This window comes from Aotus nancymaae, unplaced genomic scaffold (assembly GCF_030222135.1).
Source record: "Aotus nancymaae isolate 86718 unplaced genomic scaffold, 86718_ANA_hifiasm-v0.15.2.pri h1tg000008l, whole genome shotgun sequence".
Lineage (NCBI taxonomy): Eukaryota > Metazoa > Chordata > Mammalia > Primates > Aotidae > Aotus > Aotus nancymaae.
This window is the reverse complement of record NW_026988419.1, coordinates 47100485-47123874: the sequence shown is the minus strand read 5'-3', so window position 1 is coordinate 47123874 and position 23390 is coordinate 47100485. Positions and strand designations below refer to the sequence as shown.

The 23390-nt window shown below is 34.2% G+C and overlaps 1 protein-coding gene across 1 annotated transcript in view; it reads left to right on the top strand.

Annotated features, from left to right (window-relative positions):
• The window catches only part of LOC105731936 (fibrous sheath-interacting protein 2), a 52253-nt gene that overhangs the window by 20641 nt on the left and 8222 nt on the right, over window positions 1–23390 (top strand). Inside the window, 14 exon segments of the mRNA XM_064372765.1 lie at window positions 289–448; window positions 451–1560; window positions 1563–4214; window positions 4217–5566; window positions 5569–6039; window positions 6103–6203; window positions 6206–7364; window positions 7367–7567; window positions 7570–8421; window positions 8424–9986; window positions 9989–10232; window positions 10234–10474; window positions 15497–15985; window positions 17180–17280. Coding sequence (XP_064228835.1) covers window positions 289–448; window positions 451–1560; window positions 1563–4214; window positions 4217–5566; window positions 5569–6039; window positions 6103–6203; window positions 6206–7364; window positions 7367–7567; window positions 7570–8421; window positions 8424–9986; window positions 9989–10232; window positions 10234–10474; window positions 15497–15985; window positions 17180–17280 — 10694 coding nt within the window.

The window sequence follows — 23390 nt, the reverse complement described above, 5'->3', positions numbered from 1 at the left end:
ATAAATGCCAAGAGAAAAAGAAACTTCTGAGAGACTGTGAATAAAATAAATCTTAAACACTCACAAAAAAAACTTCAATGTAGTGCAGAATAAACAAACTAGAAATTCATCTGAAATTCTAAATTTCTAATCTGTTTTTGTTTTTTTTTACTATTTTCTTCCATAAACCATATTGGTATTCCACCTATACATTGCTTGATATAAAAATTCGATGTTACCTGCTGTCTTCAAAACATAGAGTAAGTTGTTACATGAATTTGTTTTCATCCCTGCTTACTTCATTTCTAGGTAACTTCTGAAGAACTGAATATTATAATTCAGAATATAATGACCTGGGTTGTGGCTACAGTGACTATTATATTGTACCCAGCCATCACAAAGTATGAAGAAAGATTGAGAAATAAAACATACCCAGCATCTGATAACTCCATCCTCTCTTCAGATAGTTCAATTTCTGTAGCACATGCAGTGAAGACTTTGCATATAGAACCTACATAACTTCAACAACTAAAACATTTCAGGCAGAACCCTGTGCATTTGCAGTTGACCTGTCAGTAAGACCAACCACACTGATACAACTTTCTCCTGCACATAAGGAAAGAACTGTTGTGGGGAAAACCTATCATGCAAAAGGACAATCTATAACCTCTACACTTAAATATAATAAAACCAATGTGCTATGTTCATACCCTAAGCTCAGAAGTTGTAAATCAGACAGTGATCTTTTAGCATCATTTGAAACAAGCACAACAAAGTATAAGGATACTACTACTCAAACAGATAGCCTAGGGAGTTCATCGATTTGTGATAAAAAAGCAAAAGCCATAGATGAAACGAAGAATTTAAAAAATGTTTTTCTTAATTTTAAATGTCACTTGAAAGAGAAAACTAAAGTGATTTTAGAAAGCATTTTTCATGAAACAATGTCTGATTTAACCCAGGCCATTCCCTCTCTCTCTTCTGTTACTGCTGAAGTTATTGTTGAACAATGTGAATGTGAAAAAGAAGACTTGCCCTCCAATGTTGTTTGCTCAGTTGCTTCTGAGATTGTGGAAAATATGCTTGAGAAGTCAGAGTCTGCAGTGGAGAAAAAATGTGTTGAGATGTTTTCACAAGAAGATGTACCAGTTGACATTGAACCAAGCTTAACAGCCAGTGATGAACATCCTCCATCATCAAATAAAAAACCTTTGATGGATTCAATGCCTCATACTTTAGACACGATGTATCATATTGCAGAGGACATGGTGCACACCATTTTAGAAAAGCTGATGTCTCTTACTTCTTCTAAGCAAAATGAATTTCTTCATCTTAAAGATTCAACTAAGCTTTCCTGCCAGCAACATAAGACAGACCCAGTATGTATGTTCCTTCAGAGAGCTGGCAAAAATAAATCTAGTCTTGAATCTGACACAGCTAGTTTAATTGTCAATGAAGAAATATGAAATTTACTATCAAATATTTTTTCCCAATCCTCTTTGGTTGGCTATATAGGGGAAGCAATCAGTGCTATACTAGGTTATATACAAACTGAACTAAATAATGAGAGAATTATTGCATCTGACAAACAGTAGTACTCCTTCAGCTACTTGATGATATCCTTGTTCAGCTCCATCAAGAACCAGCAAAGGAAAATTTTCAAAAATGTAGACAACCTAGAATAAATAGTCCTTCTGACACCAAAGAAAAGTACAGACTCGCTGGCACTAGATTATCTAATCGTCCTAGGTCTAGAAGACCATTTCTACCTATAAGTGTTCCAGGCATGGTTCTTTATTCTGAAGATGAGGAGATAGACAATATTATTTAAAAAGTGCTTGATTCAACTTTCAAAGATGAAAAAGTGAAATCACAAGAACAGATTCCTAATGATTCATTTACAAAGGGAAACACTTGTTTTAAATACAAAAGAAATATCAAACCACCTACAAAGCCTGTTTCTAGAAGCCAAGTTGCATTTCCTGAGTGGGAATTAAAGACTGAGCCACCATCTCTTAATCATAAAGATACTTTAAAGAAAAAACTTTGTTTGAATAAAGTTATTTCAACCTTCAGCCAAGACCAAAAGCATCAAATACAAAAGGCTTCAGAAAACATAGTCACAAGTGTTTTAAAAGAAATGCTCAAGGACATATCTTCTGTTCCTCCTGGTCACTTAGACAGCAAAACTGGTGATGAAGCTTCAGTTCTTGTTTCACAAAAACCTCAAGGACTGTCACATCAAGAATGGATAGACCAGCTGTTTCCTTTTTCAGAAAGCAATACAGTGGCTCAAGAAATAAGAGATTCTGTGTTAAACCTACTTCATAAGGCACCAAACTACATTTCCAATACCACTAAAAGTTACATTTCATCATCAGTCAATCAGACTTCCTTAGATAGTTCTGACACTGCACACAGACTCAAAGAAGGACCAAATAAATGTTGATTAAAAACATAGTTTGTCAGTGAAAAGAAAATGCAATATTTATCTTCATTTGATATTGATTCTAAAAAGCTTTCCTGGTTAAAATCTGGAGAAAGTGAACTTAAACCTGTAGATGACATTAATGATAAGATCATTCATACAATTTTTAAAAGACTGAAGTCATTAATTTGTCCAAAATTGCATATGGGATTCAAATCATCACTACAATCTCAACTTAGTAAGTACACAGCTAAAATAGTGAACATTGTTTTATGTGCTATCCAGAATGAACTGGAATTCCATAAGAAAAACCTAAATCTTATGGAGATTGACCATACCAAATCCCTTACAGCTAATACTAATAAAAAATTAGAATCTCTTGTCACAACTATTGATGATGACATTTTGGCAAGTCCATTATTAACATGTATTTATGATATGTTATCCAGCAAAAATGCAGATCAAAGAAACATTTCACTTTCTTCATGTATGCCAAAGTCTGCAAGTGACAGTGTTGATGAACAAAGCATTTTGTCAAATAGGCATGATAAAAAATCTTTTCACAAATATATGGCTACTCCTTGTGCTCTCCACAGTGCCAGTGATGAAAAAGATATTCAAAATAATGCAAAATTGGAAGTGTTAGATAGAATTGGGGAAACACTACATGAAATGTTAAGCAAGCTCCTAGGAAGCCAAGAGACTACCAATAAGAATCAGAAAATGGCTGCTGCATTGCAGTCTAATATTCAGTTAATTTCCAAAGCAATTTTTGATTATATCCTTGCAAAATTATCTGGTGTTGACATGGATACCAGTTCTGCAAGTTGTGGATTAAAAGCCATCTCAGAGTCTCTTGACATTGACAACCCATCATTTGCTTCAATTATTGAGAAAATGGCCACATCCACCAAAATAATCTCCAGCATAGTTTCCAGAATGGTTCAAGAGGGCAATAAAGAGGGGACTCAAAGCAAAGCAAAACCTGTTGCTGTGTCTTCCAAAGCAGAGAGCACAAAAGAAATGCATCCAAATAAACTGAGAACTGTAGCTTCAGACATTCTTAATATGTTTTTTGCTAAACTGAAAGGGTTTGCCAATGGATATTTAGAAATTCTGGATGCTATTAATGATGAAAATAAGAAAAGCAATAAGATGGGCTGGGAATGTGAAAGCACCAATATTTCCAGAGACACACATGAAGAATCATTTCTGTCTGCTTTATACACGCCTGCAAAGAAGGTATCAAGTGGTATCTTGAAGGCTATTCAAACAGAATTAAATGTGATTTCATCAGACTTGAAGACAAGTGTAAAAACCCCACCACCTGAGACTCAGATTCTTGTGGATGTAGTCAAATTAATTTTAGATGCAGTATCTTCAGATATGTTTAATGAAACTGAATCTGAAGAGGGAGGCACTGAAACTTATTGATACAGGCCAACATATGGAAGTCTTCCTGGAGGAGTTGAATCAGATTCATTTCTAGAAGATGATGCATATACAGAGAAGAAAATTATTGATGATAGATCACCACAAAGAGAAGAAATGAAAACATATTCTCTTAAATGATGGGCTCTAGAAAAAACCTTAAACAAAATTGAAGTAAATTCTGATGAGCAATTTTCCTATTGCTCAGTAGATCATACTAAGTCAGGAGAGACCAACTTGTGCCAACTGTCTTTGTCTAAATTAAATACTTATGCACAACAAGTGGCTAGAAAAAATTTACAAGAAATTAAACATGAATTTGATAAAGAAAAGGAAAATCATTTCTTAACTGACAACATTGGGATTTCTAAAAGTATTCAAGTCAAATTGTCAACACAGTGTTAGACATTATATCATGTAAAGGAAAGTGTAACAAAAACAGTTCTGATAAAGAGATTGATTTGGATCAGCAAAAAGGTGTTATTGAAAAGCTGCTCAATAAAACCGAATATCAAAAAGTACTTCAGTTTCAAATACAAGATACAATTGAAGGTATCTTATGTGATATTTATGAGAAAACCCTGCTTCAGAATAATCTGTCATTTGCCACATCCACTCTGAAATGTAGCATAGCTGATAAATATTCAAAAGAAAGTTCTGAAATGTTCATGGAGGGTGCAAATAAGTTTATTCCTAAGCTTTCAGTTCCTAAATCAGATGTCATTTTGATATCCAATGATATAGTGAATATTGTTCTTCATAATCTCAGTTCTGCTGTCATGCTTATCATAAATGCAAAGAATCCTACTTCTGTAACATTGCCCCTGACCTTTTCTGATATGTTTCCAAAAATAGACTGTCAACAGCCTCTTGGGGGTCAAAAACTGAAAGAAAAACAGTGTTTTTCGTATTCAAGAAATCAGAAATCAGCTTATGCTGATGATAATCATTTAACTGTAGTAGAGAAAGAAGACATCCAGAAATTTGCTGCTGATTTATGTGAAGAAAATGCTAACTTCATTACTAAAATTATTTTTAATCGTTTAGAATCTTTTGCCACAAAAAGAATTGATTCATTAATTGCCCTTGCTTTCCAACATAAAGAAAAGTCATTTGTTATCCCAGAATTGGAAAACTGTAAACAAAATGACAGCATGTTTTATGATTCAAGCCAAGTGGAATCAGATGTGAATGTCCAGAAAATTTCAGCAACTGAAACCATTCTCAGCCAAGAGCTCACGGATTTCACTTTTGCCAGTCACAGAGAAAAACTTGGATCCACAATTCACCTATCACAAGCTAGCCTTAAGACATATGCTGACATCATTGCGAGTGCCATTTTGAAGCTTATTAAAAATAATTTAGATTTAGAAATTCAAAAGATATATCCATATTCAAACAATATTTTGTTCCAAGAAAACATCATTGTGAGTGCAACTGTTGACAGTATGTTAAAGATGTTAGATAATAAAAGATCTGTAAAGGAAATTGGTTTCAATTCAAAAGAGAATCCTGACTTTTCACAGTTAACTTTATCAAACGAAATATTGCTGGGGCACAAAGAGAAGCAAATAAATACCAAATAATCTCTGTTTACAGAGGATCCATTAGAACAAAATGAACTGATATTGGAAAACAAAAGTCAGATAATTGTTTTGGAAGAAATATTTATGATAAATGGAGAATCAAAACACAAGGAAAAAGTTGAACTGCTCAGTGCAGTGGAAGAATTTTGAATACGTTGTATCAAAGAATAAAGGAAGTCGTAGGCCATTTGCCTGCATTTAATGAAACTTCCAACTTTGTATCTAATTCTGAAATTAAAACACCAGACACAATACAGAAAAACAATTTTCAGTCACATATTAACAGTGTAGCAAATGACATAGTTGAAAGTGTTTTGGGGAAAATGTACTTGGTAGTTGTGATATCATTATATGAAAATAATAAAAGTAGGAGAGAAGTTGAAACATCTGACTGCAAGGATTACTTACCAATGAAACCATTAAGGTTTAGAGAAACTAAACAAGCAGGAAAAATAAATAATTCCCCTAAATATGGGATACCACAGGCTTATTCTTACGCAGACAATCAAAATATCTCTGTAATGGAAAGCACATTTTTGCCATATTTACCATTGCAAGTGAAGAAAGACTTAATTTAAATGGTTCTCAATAAGATTACAAATTTTGTCTCACTTCATCTAGAAGAGAGTTTGTCCCCTGATCGTTGTGCTGATAAGTTGCAACTTTTAAGTCCATACACTTTTAAAGTCAACCCTAAGGACAGCCCTAAGCCATGCTTTAAAGCAAATTTAAAAGCAAGATCAAAAATTACCACTTTGCCTAAATTTACAAAAAAAAACCACACTTAGGACCGAGTGCTGCTAAGGCCAAAAGCAAAACCACGTTAGGTCCTAGAGAGAAGTCCCCTAAAGACAGCCAATCCAAAACTGCCATTGGGTTGTCACACATCATGTCAACTGAAGATGCCAAAAACTTACTGGACACAAAATTGCTCACTTCAGAACTAAAAGTATATGCCAAAGATATAATAATTAATATCCTGGAAACAACTGTGAAGGAATTTGAAAAGGTAAATCAAACCAAAGCCTTACCCTGTGATCAAATCATAGTAGCAGGTAAAATAGTTAATACAGTTTTGCAAGAATTATATGTTACAAATAACTGCAATTTGGCTTATCCAATCAAATCCTCACATCTCAAACTTTCACAGGGGAATATAAGCACAGGATCCCTTGCTAAACAAGAATGTTTTTACTTGGAGAATGTTTCTTCACAGGTAGAACACATTTTTCCTAGAGAAGGTATATTTTTAAAATTGTTTGACAAGTGTCAAACAGGATCAAATGACAAGGAAAATGACAAATGTAAGCTACTGATGATAGCTGAAAATGTTTTGACTGAAATTTCTATAAAAGCGAAAGAATTAGTATATTCTCTTTCACTTTTAAATTTGCCACCTCTTGAGAATTGTGAAAGCAGGCTTTATAATCATCTTCAAGGAACTTCTACTAGAGCTGAGGATAGCAAAGTGCAAATTAATATGTTTGGAAGAGAAATTGTTGAAATGCTATTTGAAAAATTACAGCTACGCTTTCTGTCCCAAATTTCCACTCCAGATAGTAAAGAGACTCTAGGAAACAGTAAAGAATACATTACTGCTAAAAGTAAATATGGTTTTCCAAACAAGCATAGCCTAAGCAGTTTACCAATCTATAACACAAAGACAAAAGACCAAATTTCTATGGGCTCTAGCAACCACATTGTTCAAGAGATTGTAGAAAGAGTTTTAAACATGTTAGAGTCATTTGTAGACTTGCAGTTTAAACCTATCTCCAAATATGAGATATCTGAAATTGTGAAAATGCCTGTAGAAAATCTTTTTTCTACCCAACAGAAACTATTAAACAAAAAAATGTTGCCAAAATTACAACCACTTAAAGTGTTTCCTGATGAATCCAAGTCAAATACTATTATTTTTAAGGAAAACATACAGGATATCCTTCTCGGGTTCATTCATTCCATTCACAATTACTGACATATGCTGTTAATATCATCAGTGACATGCTTGCTGTAATTAAGAACAAGTTAGACAATGAAATAAGCCAAATGGAACCATCTTCAATTTGCATATTAAAAGAGAACCCTGTAGCAAATGAGATCATTGGCACACTAATACACCAGTGTATTTATTTCAATGAGTCTTTGAAACAAAGGAAAGTTTATTCCATGGAGCTGAAAATGCCTACATTGTTAATCAGCTTGAATTAGTAACTAATAGGAAAATATTCACCTCAAAGTTAAAGGAAGGTAGTTTGGGGATTAATCCTTCACAAGTGAGTATAACTGACTTTATGTTTTGTTCAGATGAAGATATGAAAGAAAAGTACAGGGTTTTATCAAATTTACCCACCTCTGTCAGACCCTCTGTAGAAGACACATTTAAAAACTCAGAGCCCATGAAAAGACCTGATTCAGAAGCTATGCCATCATGTTCTAGAAACAAAGTACAAGACCACAGCCCAGGGAAATCTAACTTTGGTCATTTTGATGAGATCATGAAAGAAAATAACTCCCTCCCTGAAGGCAGTATCTCACAAAAGCTTTTTGGGAAAGCAAGCAGCTCCACAGATTCACAGTACCAACCAAAAAATAAACCTGGAATATTTACCACTAAATTTTTAGAAGATGTTATTACTGAGATGGTTAAAAAATTGATCTTTTCTTCTATACCAGAAACACAAATACAAGATAGAGGTCAAAATGTCTGTGATGAGAAAAATCAAGCTAAACTCTATGACACTGCTATGAAACTCACCGATTCACTGTTAAAGGAGTTTTCAGATGCTCAAATTAAGGTTTTCAGACCAGACAAGGAGAATCAGTTTTTCCCACCTATGGGAAAAGAGCCAACAACAGATGAAGCACCATCCAGCGTTAAGATAAAATCTGTGGATAAAATGCCACCTGTCAATAAAATGACTAAAAAACCTTCTTCAGTTAAGATACCATCAACTGACAAAACATTGGTCAATAAAGTTGTTCACTCTTCTGTTTGTAATGTTTAAATGAATATGGATCTCAAGACTCCATTTGTAAGAATATAAACAGTAATGGAGAAAATTTAGCAAGAAGACTAACTAGTGCAATGATAAATGAAATTTTTCAACATCAGCTTAACTTGATATTTTGTGATGAGGTTTCAGTTTCAGTATGTTTGCCTCTGGAATCTAAGGATGTTGTTAAAAAGGTCCAAAAGTTGGCCCAAACAGCCAGCAAAGAATGTCAAACTTCATCACCATATAAGATAATATTACCTCATAAGTTTTTAGAGAATGTGATTTCTGCTCTTTTATCTAAAATTTTCTCAACAATATCCAGCACAGAAACAAGAAAACTTGAGGTCAATTTGTTCACAGAACTGGATTTCTTTCAAATTAAGTTAGTAAGTGCAGTTGCAACAGAGATCTCCCAAAATAAACATATGACTATACAGTATGTAGAATCCTTATAATCTGATGATCACGAAATTACTCAGTTAGTGGTTCAGTCTGTTTATAACAATCTCTTGCCACAGTTTGGATCACAAGAGATCATACAAAATTGTGTCACCAGTGGATGCAAAATACTTTCAGAAACGATAGTTGACTTGGTTCTACAAGAAGTGGCTGGCAATCAGTTGCAGAGCTATTTTTGTGGAGGGCTAACTCCACATCAGTGTGTGGAAGTTGAAAACATTGCTGAAAATATCCTTAAAGATGTTTTCCAAACTACTGATGTGCCCTTACCTAAACCATCACATGTTCATAAGCTGTCTTACAACATAATAGAAGAAATTGCTGTGAAATTTTTATCAAAGCTTTTATCTGTATTTCCAAAAGTGCATAAAGAAAGAACCAAATCCTTAGAAACTGAAATGCTAAAAATAACTTCAAAAGTATTAAATTCAGTCCAAGAATTTATCTTCAAAAGTAAGATTAAACTTGTAGCACCCACCAAGGAATCACCTACTGTACCTGTAGCTGATAATGCAACTATTGAAAACATAATTAATTCTGTTTTTACCGGTGTTTTAAAGCACTTTGGTTCTTTTACTTCTATATTTAAAGATCTAATGGGTAAAGGTAGTGTCCTCTCAGATATAATAGGCTTTTTATTGGTGAATGCAATTTCCAATTCTGAATTTCAACCTCAAGTAGAGGAAGAAGTATCAAATTCAGAATTAGTTCTGGAAGCTGTCAAAATTATGGAAAAAGTGACCAAAATTATTGATGAACTTAAGTCTCAGGAAAAGTCTTCATCCAGAAAAGGTTTGACATTAGATGCCAAATTTTTAGAAGAGGTGTTGGCCTTGTTCTTGGCTAAACTAGTAAGGTTGCCAAGTTCCTCAAGCAAAGATGAAAACAACTTATCAAAGCCTGAGTTAAATAAAATTGCATCTCAACTGACAAAATCTGTAACAGCTGAAATTTCCAGAAGTAGCATTAGTCTAATAGCTTCTGATCCTGAAAAACACTGTTTAAATCCAGAAAATATAGAAAGTGTTTATCAGGTTGTTAATTCTGTTTATAATAACATACTACAACAATCAGTAACCTACAAAGAACTTTATTATGATATAAAAGATACACAGTCTTTCCTAAAAAAGTGGCTAGTTTAATTATTGATGGAGTTTCAAGTTTTCCATTAGATACAATTGGCTCAACAATTTCAAATGCTGATCTCTGTGGAGAGCTAGACATTAACAGAATTGTTCAAAAGGCATAAGAACATGCTATTAATATGATTCCTGAATCGGAGGAAGGACAGTTAGATCAAGTTTCATCTGAAGAGGAATATCCTATTAAAATAGTTCCATATATTGGGAAAAAAAGTCAAAATAGATCCAAAAATTATTTCTGAACACTTAGCAGTTATTTCTATAAAAACTCAACCCCTTAAGAAACTTAAGCAAGAGTGTTTGAAAAGAACTGGATTTAGCATAGCAGAACTGAGAAGAGCATCAATAATTGGGAGAAATTACTCCTCAGAATCACCTAGTTTAGAAAATAAAAAGAGAGAAAGATGTGCCTTATTGGATAAGACTGGAAGACTGGACATAAAATCCTTAGAGGTAAGTGCAAAAGTAATGGCAGGAAAATGAGTGGAAAGTGAGACATGGTTCTTCTGTGATTTCCTTCCTCAAATAAGTATATGGAAATGCATTCATTGTTGTTGCTATTGCTCAGCCCAATAGGAGAATTGGTTGCATCAGTTCATCCATACATTCATATTATTTACTAGGATTTGCCATGTTATTTCTGTGGCTCACTCTAAAAGTCTCAGGCTGGTTTTCCTAAGACAATCATTTTGAACATTTTTTTTTTAAGAATGTGATTCTAAGCATATACCCTTCACAGTAAAACCAGACTGACAGGAGTTATAATTGACATTCGAATATTTAGAAGTAGCAATCTTGTGTAGTTCCTTAGTTTGTTATGGGTATCTAAAGGTGTTCAAACAGGCCAGTTAAAAGAATATCAGGATATATAGAACAATCTAAAATAGTTTTAATTTTCAAATTTAAGGCTCCAGAGTAGTACTCATTTTCTTTCAGCAAAATTTATCAGCAAACATTAGACTGAAAACTCTTAGATTACATTTGTTCTATTTTACTTCAATTATATTACCCTTTCCCATTTGCCCTGGTCTCTCAAGATGTATCCATTTTTTTCATGCTTACACACTTGTTTTATCTAAACCCAGCTGCATTAGTGCTCCTGTTTTTATAAGCCTCTTTCCTATTGCTTGAGTCCTAACTCTGCATATACACAGGCCCCAAATATTTTAACTGAGAATTTAAAATGTCAAAAATAATGTCCTTATTACAAGGAAACTACTACTGAAGACCAAAGATTTGTCTCACAAACAAGTAGTTTGCACTGATCCATCAGGGATTTTGATTTGCATTAAAATCCCTTTAGCTGATGGTGTACATTTGTGAGAGGGCTGAGTATGCTTAGGTATGTAGTTCCTAGCCTGGACAATTAGCAAAGTTTTACAGAACCATCCCTTCTGGAGTATAAGCTTAGAGTAAATTGTTTTCAGCGCTCTTCTGCAACCCACTAAACTGAATCTCAAGGCTAGTAAATATGTTAATTAATGTTTTAAGTTTTCACACCCTGGTATATTTATCCCTGCCCAAATCTCATGTTGAATTGTAATCCCCAGTGCTGGAGGTGGATACTGATGTAAGGTGCCTGGGTTATAGGGACCGACCTTTCATGGCTTAGCGCTGTCTTTACAATAGTGAGTTCTTGCAAGATTGGTCATTAAAAGTGTGTGGCACCTACCCTCCCAACACACGCACAATCTTTTGCTCCTGCCTTCACCATGTGATGTGCCTGCTCTTATTTTGTTTTCAATCATGATTGGAAGCTTCCTCAGGCCTCACCAGAAACAGATGCATATATATATAAAATATAACCTAATATATATATTCATATATATGTATAAGGTTATTAATATATATTAACATATGTAAGGTAATTTAATACATATAAGGTAATATATACTATCTTATATATATTATATATATTTTTTATATATAATATATAATATATAAATATATAATATATATATATTTATATATAATATATAAATATATAATATATATATATAAAACCTGCTCTCAGGAATTTCTTTATAGCAGTGGAAGAATAACATAAAACAGAAAATTGGTACCAAGGAGTGGGGCAGCAACTGAAAATATTTTTCTGTTAGCCAGCACCTTTGGAACTGGTTAACAGACAGAGGCTGGAAGAGTTTGGAGGCTCAGAAGAAGACAGGAAGATTAAGGAGAGTTTGGAACTTCTTAGAGATTGGACAAATGGTTGTGACCAAAAGGCTGATGGACAATGGTGATATGGACAATGAAGTCGAGGCTGATAAGGTCTCAGATGGAAATGAGGAATTTATTAGGAACTAGAGCAAAGGTCACTTTTGTTATGCCTTAGCAAAAAAACTTGGCTGCATTGTGTCCATGTCCTAGAGTTCTGTGGAGTTTGAACATATGAATGATGACCTAGGATAGCTGACATAAAAAAAATTTCTCATAAATGAAGCATTCAAGATATGACCTGGCTGCTTCTAATAGCCTGTTCTCAGATGCAGGATGAAAGAAATGACTTACATTTGGAATTTATATTTAAAAGGGAAGCAGAGCATAAAGTCTGGAAAATTGGCCGGGCATGGAGGCTCACACCTGTAATCCCAGCACTTTAGGAGGCCGAAGTGAGTGGGGCACTTGAGGGCAGAAGTTTGATACCAAATGTGGTGAAACCACATTTCCACTAAAAACACAAAAATTAGCTGGCTGTGATGGCACATGCCTGTAGTCCCAGCTACTTCAGAGGCTGAGGCATGGGAATCACTTAAACCCAAGAGTCAGAGGTTGCAGTGAGCCAAGATTATGCCACTGAACTCCAGCCTGGGCGACAAAATGAGACTCCATCTCAAAGAAAAAGAAAATTCAGCCATATGGCAAAGAAAGAAAAAGTTTTTGGTTTTCGTTTGTTTGTTGAGATAAATTCAAGAAGGCTGTGGAACTATCACTTGTTAGAGAAACTTGCAAAACTGAATTCAGCCACATGGCAAAGAAAGAAAAAGTTTTTGTTTTTTGTTTGTTTGTTTGTTGAGAGAAATTCAAGAAGGCTGTGGAACTATCACTTGTTAGAGAAACTTGCAAAACTGAAAGAGAGCTAAGTGCTAATATTCAAGACAATGGAGAAAAGGCTTCAAAGGCATTTCAGAGACTATCACTGCAATCTGTTTTATTTCAGTTCCAGAGGCTTAGGAGGAAAGAATGGTTTCATGGGCTCTGCAGCCTCAGAACTCCACTGCTCACATCCCCATGGCTCCTTTTCCCTTTTCCAGCTATGGCTCAAAGGGGCCCAGTTACAGCATGGACTGCAAGCTATAGCCTTGGTGGTTTCCATGTGGTATTAAGCATATAGGCACACAGAATCCAAGAATAAATGAGGCTTCTCAGCCTCTGTCTAGATTTCAGAGGAAGTAAGGAAAAACCTGTATGCTCAGGCAGAAGCCTGCTGCAGGAGTGGAGCCCTTACAGAGAACTTTTACCAGGGCATGCAGGGGGGACACATAAGGTTGAAGGTCCCACACAGAGTCCCCACTGGGGCACTTCTTAGTGGAGTTGTTGGAAGAGATTTTGCATTCTGCAGACCCCAGAATGGTAGATCCACCAGTATCCTGCAACCTCAGAGTGGAAAAGCCTCAGGCACTCAGCAGCCTTCAAGAGCATCCACCAGGGCTGCATCCTGCAAAAACACAGGGGTGGGGCTGCCCAAGGCCTTGAGAGCTCACCCCTCCCATCATTGTGTCCTATATGTGGGACATAGAGTCTAAGGAAATTATTTTGGAGCTTTAAGATTTAATGACTGCACTTCTGGATTTTGGACTTGCATGAGGCCTGTAGCCCCTTCCATCAGGCCAATTTCTCCCTTTTCAAACATGAATGTTTGCACAATGCCTGTACTCCCATTGTCTCTTGGAGGTAACTATCTTGTTTTTGATTGTATTTTGTGGTGTGAGAAGGATAAGAGATTTGTGAGGAGCCACAGGCAGAATGATATAGTTTGGATATTTGTTCCCCTGTCAAATCTCATGTTGAATTGTAATCCGCAATGCTGGAAGAGGGGACCTGGTGGGAGATGTTTGGGTCGGGGGATGGATCTCTCATGGTTTAGTGCTGTCTTCATGATAGTGAGTGAGTTCTCATGTTACTTGGTCATTTAAAATTGTGTGGCAACTGCCCCCAACTCTCTCTTGCCCCTGCTATCTCCATGTGATGTGCCTGCTCCCCCTTTGCCTTCTGCCATGAGTGGAAGCTTCCTGAGGCTTTCTTAGAAGCTGATGCCATGTTTTCTGTAAAACCCGCAGAACTGAGAGACAATTAAATGTCTTTTCTAATAAATTACCCAGTCTCAGGTAATTATAGCAGTGCAAGAGTGACCTAACACACACCAAAATTCTTAGTTTATCATGGTCTAAAACTTCTTTAATCTTCTTTACTCTTGCTTTTTGGGAAGAAATGATGGTCTCTTCCAACTCTGAAATTTTATTTTTAATCTGGGTTCTCATCATTATATTAGCATATACTTGGTAGTCTTCATTCATATATAAATTACTGCCTGAGGAAAAAATTAAGTGAACAGACTACAAAATAACATTAACTAAACTCAGTTAATTATCTATAGAATTATCTGCCACAAATCTTACTCTTAGTTACAAGCTTTCTTTACTTGAGTCATTTATAACCACAGAGTGCAAGAAAGGAATATTTAAACTAAAACAAATACCACTGTCGTGTTCAAGGAAGGAAAAGCCATCCTAAAAACAACACAATAAAGAAGCAGACACAGGCAACTCAGTTAAGTCATGTTATTTGCCCCAGTCTGGCTACCAATATTATCTATCTTCAACAAAGGGCACAGCAGAGAAGAGAAAGAAAGACCAGCCTGGCCAATATGATGAAACCCTGTCTCTACAAAAAATACAAAAATTAGCCAGACATAGTGGCACTCCTGTAGTCCTAGCTACTCAGGAGGCTAAGATAGGAGAATCACTGGAACCTGGGAGTCAGAGGTTGCAGTGAGCCGAGATCGCATCACTGCACTCCAGCCTGGGTAACAGGGAGAGACTCTATATAAAAAAAAAGAAGAAGAAAGAAAGAAAAAAAAAAAGAAAGAAAAGAAAGTATGTATATTTAGATTTCTCTATAATTTCTTACCTAGGATTTTTGGAAAATAGGTTATCCTGTCTCGTTCTGTCACAAAACGTTCAAGATAAATGACAAAGGAGAAGTAATTTAATTATGTTAGATCTTGCTCTGACTTTTGGAGTACGTTAGATTAGACTGATGTATATAAATGTAAAAAAGTGATGCATGCCAACAAATATTTTTTATTTGACTTTATCTCTTTTAAAAATATCGCTAATATATAATTAAGTGATAATTGAAGATATTACTTAAATCAAAACTAAAAATCACAAGAAAATAGCTACATTATAATCAAACTACAGGAAAAGTGATTTAGACATTTGTTTTTAATATTTGCTATACCTTTATTTTCAGTCTGCTGGCAGAAATTCATTTCAGAATATAAGAAAGCCTGATATTACAAGGGTGGAGCTCTTAAAAGATGTACAAAGCAAAAATGATCTTATTGTTCAATTAGTGGCTCATGATATTGATCGAGTGGATTTGAAAAATTACATAAAAGAATAACTCGATTCTGATGAAGTTGTTTTAAGAGAGACTGTGGCAGAAGAAGGCATCAAAGTATTTAAAGATCAAGTAAAAGAAGTCAAGAAGCCAGAAGAAAACAAAGTTTCTCCTAAGTCAACATGAAGCACTAGCAGACTGAAAAAGCTTTTGTCACCATTTACACATTGTCAGACCACAGTCAGTCCAAATATTGAAAGTATTGAAGCAACCTCAAATCAGGTAATAGAATCTAAGGAGACACATGTTAAAAGAGCTGTTGCTAAGCTTGACATGGTCATAAAAAAAGCCATGCCTGAAACAGACTCTTCATCTTGGGAGGAAAAGCCACTGTGTAAGGTAAGTGAGAAGCATGACAGTTAGTGACAAGAAAGGGGAGATAGCTTTACAAATATGGTCCAATAATGTATCTTAGTTAGTCAGGAAAGAATGAATTCAGTCTCAAGCCTGTTGATATTTACAGAATAAGGGAAATAATTACCAGGTACAACTGTGAATCTCAACTGTAAGGAAGGCAGATAATAGGGGAAAAACTAGATTAATTAGAATCTCAAAGAAAAGAGAAAATGAAACCGTTAAGAAAAATGCAAACTAATTATTAAAAACAATTGGTTTCCACCCTTTTGTATTTTAGCTGGTAAGTACTCATTGAACATTTTGTGTGGTGAGCCTAATGCCACTAGAACAGCAGCAGAAGATTGGCTCTGAGTAGGAGGAAGAAGAAAAGATCCACAGAGATTCAGACTGCTTAGGTTTGAATCCTGACTCTTAGTAGCTAGGTGACCTTTTGGTAAGCTATATAACCAACTTACCCAATCTTAAGAAGATAATTTATATATTTTAAGTATCACCCTTACAATTAGCCCATAATCTCTGCTATCAGCATGGTTAACATCTCTTGTTGCTGGCTCTAAACCCTCAAATGATGATCTGGGTCTCAATGACCTTTTGAGTTTAGTCCTGTCCAAAAATCTATACCATAACATGTTTTTGGAGAATATATTATTTTTAATATTCTGATGAGGCCATTCTCTTGATTATCCATTTGATGCAATTCTAAGGTAAAACAAAAGCTTAGATGAACTACAGAAATTAACAGAAATATAACTGCTCAATTCAGAAGTACACATGACTTTGCAATAAACAGATCAAAATATGTGTTAAGGTGATTGATCTGGCAAGATACTTAATTGATCAGAGTTGTATCTGTGTTCTTCCTCTTTTTGAACCCCATAATATATGATTTTAAATGTTTTTAAAGTTTAGAGGTAGATTTCAACATTGTTCTAGATTTATGTTTAAAATTTGTTCAAAATCCAGTATCACAATTTGGGTAATCTTCACTGAACTATTTCAAATTAATTATATTCAAAGACACTTTTTAATTAGAATTATAGGGTTCATCCATCTTTTAAGTAATTTCTAAAACTTTGTCCTGTTAAAATGTAGATTATATGGCAAAAAAAATGCCATAAGGTAAGAAAGTATATCTCAAACTCCATTTAGAGTAATAGCTGATTTGCCCTTTTCCAGAAAGAAGAGAAGAATCTTCTTAATGAACCACCACATTACTTCATACACAGAATTATGAATTCATCTTCATACAACAAAGAAGATCTTATTTCATCTACTAGGTACATGAAATTAAAGGAGTCCAAATATAGAAATCTGATAAACTAGAGCTTGTGGGTAGAATGAGACCCCTGGCAAAACTGTAACTGAACAAGTATTTAGCTTCAGACCTTCCCTCACTTCTTCCTTTCATTGGAACCCTACTGTGGATAATTCCAAAGCCATGTCTGGCTATTTGCTCATGCATTTTTAGATACCCGGCCTATATGTCCCAGTTTTGAAAGCAGTTTCTAGTGTATCTTCTTTGTAGTCTTATTACAGTGTTTATTAATGTATTAGGTTATTTTCTAATATGAGAGAGGTAATGGCCCAGAAATAGAGTATGTAGTATCAGTACAAAAGGGGCCATGCTTAGCTGTCTTCACAAAGCTAGTGTTCATTGCCTATAAGAAGAATCCAAAGGAATGAGCAAGAAATGTAAGTTGGAGCATTCAGAGATAAATCATAGAAAGCAATGGAGTTTGATGTGACTCTTTAAGAATGGATAGCACTTATGCAAGTGAAAGACAATCCAAGTGTGGAGACACTAGCGGCAAAATACGGACCTTAACAGTTATAGGGGACAAGGAGGAACAAAGTGCCCTGTAGACTTGTAATCTGATTAATAACTCTATCAAGAATAGTGAAAATATCTAAAATTGTGCTTAAATTTATAAAATTATACATAACTTAGAAAAGATAACTTTTTTATCTGTTGAGAAGTACTGATGCTATACACAGAAAAATCTACCTAGTAATTTTTTTTTTCACTCAGCATGCTGGAATTGTATTTTTTGTTTTTTTGTTTTGTTTTGTTTTGTTTTGTTTTTTGACATAACCCTATTTTGGCTCACCATTGTCTCTTTCCTCCTGCATAACATGTTATTGTAACATACATAACTAATAATGTTGGAATCTCTCTATTGATTATATCAGTGAAGCAAAAAGCAGGCATAAATAATATTAAATAAAAATAATTTTAAAGCAAAATAATACCAGGAAGCTCAAGGTTCTGATTTTCCCATGGAAAGAAAATATAAGCAACTACAAACTGACTAACACAACTTTATAACAGCTCTGGAAAACAGTCTGTGGCAACCAAATAAATAGTGAATCAAGAAAAAGCTGGCTGGGCATAGTGCATCATGCTTGTAATTCCACCTCTTTGGGAGGCCGAGGCATGAGGATTGCTTGAGGCAAGGAGTTTGAAACTAGCTTGGGCAACATAGCAAGACCCTAACTCTAATAAAATAAAGTTATACAAAATTAGCTGGAATGGTCATGTGCACCTAGTGCTAGCTACTCAGGAGGCTGAGGTGACGGAATTGCTTGAGCTCAGGAGTTTGAAGTTACAGTGAGCTATAATTTTACACTGCACTTTAGCCAAGACAACAGAGTGATACTCAGAGAGAGAGAAAAAAAAATGAGAAAGAAAAAGAGATAGAGAAAGGAAGGAAGGAAGGTGAAAGAGGAAGTAAGAAAAGAGAGAAAAAAAGAGTATGAGAGAAAGAGAAAGGAAGGAGGAAAGAAAATAGAAAAGGAAGGGAAGGAAGGGAGGGAGAGAGGTGTGAAGAAAGGGAAGGAGGAAGAAAGAGAGAAAGGGAAAAACACATTCAAAATAGTAAAAACAAAACAAAAAAAACAAAAAAAAAAAAAACAAAAAAAAACCCTGTAGTTTAGCTTGTTCTTAGACTCAACTTCCTCCCAGCATGGTATAACATGGTCAAGAGAAAGGAGCCCAATTTACAGTGTCCTCCCTTTGGTCGAAAAAGCAGAATAGATCTTGTTCTGACCTATCTATGGGCTTTCTTAGGAAATTATTTTTGTTTCACCTGACTAGGAACTCAAATAGGCAATGGTGTCATCGTTTGGTTTTAAGCCTGAAAACTACAGAAAGTAGTGGATAGCTGCCACAATGCATGAAAACTACAGGGGGACTGCAGAACCATAAACATCTTGGGTAAGAAATTATGAGAAGAGAGAGATGCTGTAGAACATCTAAGTTCCTGAGAAGGAGCAAAGAGTGACTCTTTGTGAAATTAAATCATTTAAAAGCAGCTCAGAAAAATTGGGTTTGGGGAAGCACAAACATAGGCTTGAAAGCTGCATGCACAGCAAAGATCTGAAAAAGTCTGTCTTCACTTTTGACTGTTTCCAAGTCTCAAAGTCCCACTAATTAGTAAAGATTTTCCACATCAATCAGCAGACACTAGAAGAAGTGGCTTCTTTATTATTTAAAATATTCATATTTAACAAAAGACCACGAAGCATATAAAAAAAAAACAGGGAAATTTAGCTCATTTGAAAGAATAAAATACCCAGAAAATGTTTCTGAAGAAGCATATCAGTTGGACCTACATGGCAAAGACTTTAAGACAACCATCTTAAATATGTTGAAGAATGTAGGTAGACAAAGAACTAAGGAAATTAGGAAAAATATATATGAACATAATTAAAATATTAACAGAATTTACAAAAAAGAGTCAAACAGAAATTCTGGTTGTGGTAGCACATTAGGGCAACTAGAGTTAATAATACTCTATTATATATTCTAAAATAATTAAAAGAGTGGGATTGGACTATTCTTAACACATAACACAAGACACAATATATGCTTGAGGTAATGGATACCCCAATTACCCTGACTTGATCGTTGCACATTGTCTACCTGTATTGAAACATCACATGTACCCCATAAACATGTACAAGTATTGAATGCTAATAAAAATTAAAAATTAATTTTGGAGCAGAAAAATATAATAACTGAATTAAAAAATTTATTAGAGATGTTTAACAGCAAACTTGGACAGACAAAAGAAACAATCAGTGAACTTGAATGCAAGTCATTTGAAGTTGTCAAGTCTAAAGACCAAAAGGAGAAAATACTGGAAGAAAAGTGAGCAATGCCTAAGGGATTTTGAAAACACCATCAAGCACAACAATATATACATTATGTAAATTCCAGAAGAAGAGTTTGAGAAAGAAATGGAGAGATTATTTTAGGAAAAAAAAATGGCTGAAACTTACTAAATTTGAAGAATTATATACATACACAAATTCTAGAAGCTTAACAAACTTCAAGCAGAAGAAACACAAAAATACCACATCAAGACACACATTAAACATTCAGAAGACAAAGAGAATCTTTAAAGTAGAAAAAGGAAAGTGATACATCATGTACAAACAACCCTCATAATATTTCTAGTGTTTTCTCATTAGTTACAAGCCAAGAGGCAGTTGGATGATATATTTAAAGAGTGAAAGAAAAAAAAAATACGGTCAAACAAGAACTCTACATCCAGAAAAAAGTGTTTTTCAAAAATGAGGAGAAATTAAGATATTCCAAGACAAGAAAAAGAGCTGAGGGAATACATTAACACTAGACCTACCTGAAAAGAAATACCGAAGAAAGTTCTTCAAGTTAAAAAGAAAAATGAAATAATATGAAACAGTATCTCAGACACATATGAGACTACGTAATTTTTAACAAATATAAGTACATGAACAAATATAAAAAAAGTATTATAATTTAGCTCATACGTCCACTTTTTAATTTCTAAGGGATTTAAAAGACAAATGCATAAAACAGATTATAAATTTATGCAAATAGGTACAGAATATGAAAATATATAATTTGGGACCTCAATAACATAAACTGATTATGGAGTAAATATGTTAAAGAGTAGAGTTTTTGTATGCAATCAAGTTAATTTGGTATCAATTAAAAAACAGAATCTTAACTTTAGGATGTTATACATAATCCTTGTAGTAACCACAAAGAAAATATCCATAAAATATACATAAAAAGAAATTAGAACTGAATCAAAATGTGTCACTAAAAAGCTCAACTAAATACAAAGGAAGACAGTAATGGAAGAAATGAAGGACAAACTGTAAGATGCAAAAAACAACAAAATGGCAAAAGAACATCTTTCTTTATTCTAATTACTTGAAGTATAACTGGGTTAAACATTTTAATCAAAAGATATAGAATGACAAAGCGGATTTTAAAAACAGAATCCAAGTGTATATTATAAATAAGATATTCACTTTATATCTAAGAATACATGTAGGTTGAACGTGAAAGAATGGAAAAATATACACCATTGCAAAGGGAAACCAAAAGAGAGAAAAAAAAAAATAGGACATTATATGATGCTGATAGCATCAATTCAAATTAGGAAGAGATAATAATTAAAAACATATATAAATGGTCTCCAGCTTAATGATAATTCGACTTACAATTTTTTACCTTTATGACAGTGTGAAAGCACTACACATTCAGTACAGTATTCAATATATTATACAATATTTTTAATACTTTGTGTTAGATGATTTTGCTAAACTGCAATCTAATGTATGTGTTCTGAGCACATTTAAGGTAGGCTAGGATAAGCTATGATGTTTGGTATGTTGGATGTGTTCAATTAATTTCCAATGTATGATATTTTTTATATAAAATGGGTTTGTTGAGAAGTAACCAGATTGTAAGTTAAGGAGCATCTGTATGAACCAACATCAGAGCTCCAAAACATATAAAATAAATACTAACAGAATTGAACAGGAAATAAACAGCTCTACAATAATAGTAAAGCACTTTCATAGGCCATTTTCAATCATGGAGAGACAACTAAACAAAATAAGAAAATAGAGGATGTTGATATAGTTTGGCTGTGTCCCCATCCAAATCTCATCTTGAATTGTTGTTCCCGTAATTCCCACATGTCATGGGAGGGATCAGGTTGAAGGTAATTGAACCATGGGAGTAATTACCCCCATGCTGCTTTTCTCATGATGGTGAATGTGTTCTCCTGAGATCTGATGGTTTTATAAGGGGCTTTTCCCCCTTTTGCTTGGCACTTCTCCTTCCTGCCACCAGGTGAAGAAGGATGTGTTTGCTTCCCCTTTCACCATGATTGTAAGTTGCCTGACACCTCTCCAGCCATGCAAAATTGTGAGTCAATTAAACCTCTCTCCTTTATAAAGTATCCAGTGCCAGGCAGACCTTTATAGCAGAATGAGAACAGACTAATACAGATGTGAATAACACTATAGATTCATTGAATCTATCAGATATGTTTATATAAAACAATAACAAAATACATCATTTACTCAAATGTACATAGCACACATAGATAAACTGTATCTTAGGCCCCAAAATGAATCTTCATAGATTTTAAAAGTTTGAATTTATACAAAATATATTTTTAAATTACAAGGAGACAAAACTAGAAGTCAATAGCAGAAGAAAGCCAAAACAGCTTAAAATATATGAAAATTAAACAATATACAATATACTTATCTACTAATGGACCAAAAAAGAAATAATAAGGAAACTTACCAAACTTAAGGAATACAACAAAAGCAATGTTAAGAGGAAAATTTATAGTTGTTCCTTCTTCATTAAAAAATAAGAAATATCTTATACCAGCAACCTAACTTTACACTTTAAGAAACTGGAAAAAGAACAAACTAAAAGGTATTAAGTGAAAGAAAATAATAAAGATTAGAACAGCAATAAAATAAAGAATAAAAACACAGTAGAGAAAATCAATAAAACCAAGAGTAGGAAAGAAAGACAGCCAAAATCATAAACGAAAGAGGTAAAATAGCAACTGAGTTTACAGAAATAAAAAGGATTATATGAGGGTACTATGAATAACTGTGTGTCCAACAAGTTGGATACTCCAGATGAAATGGATAAATTCCTAGAAATACACAATCTGCCAAGACCGAATTATGCTAAATTATATTGAACAAATTTAGAAATAGTAAAGAAATTGGAACAATAACTGAAAAACCTCCTAACAAAGAAAAGCTCATGACCAGATAGTTTCACTCATGGATGTCACAAATTTTAAAGAATTAACAGTAATCCCCCTCAGACTTTTCCAAAAAATTGAAAAGAGGAAGTACTTCGAAAGTCATGATGCCATCATTAGCTTATTACCAAGACCAAAGACTGCAAGAAAACACTACAGACCAATATTACTGGTGGATATTGATACAAAAATCTTCAACAAGGTATTAGCCAACCAAATTCAGCAGTACATTAACAGGTTTATAGATCACGACCAAGTTAGATTTATCCCAGGAATGCAAGCAGGTTTCAATATACAAAAACCAATAATAG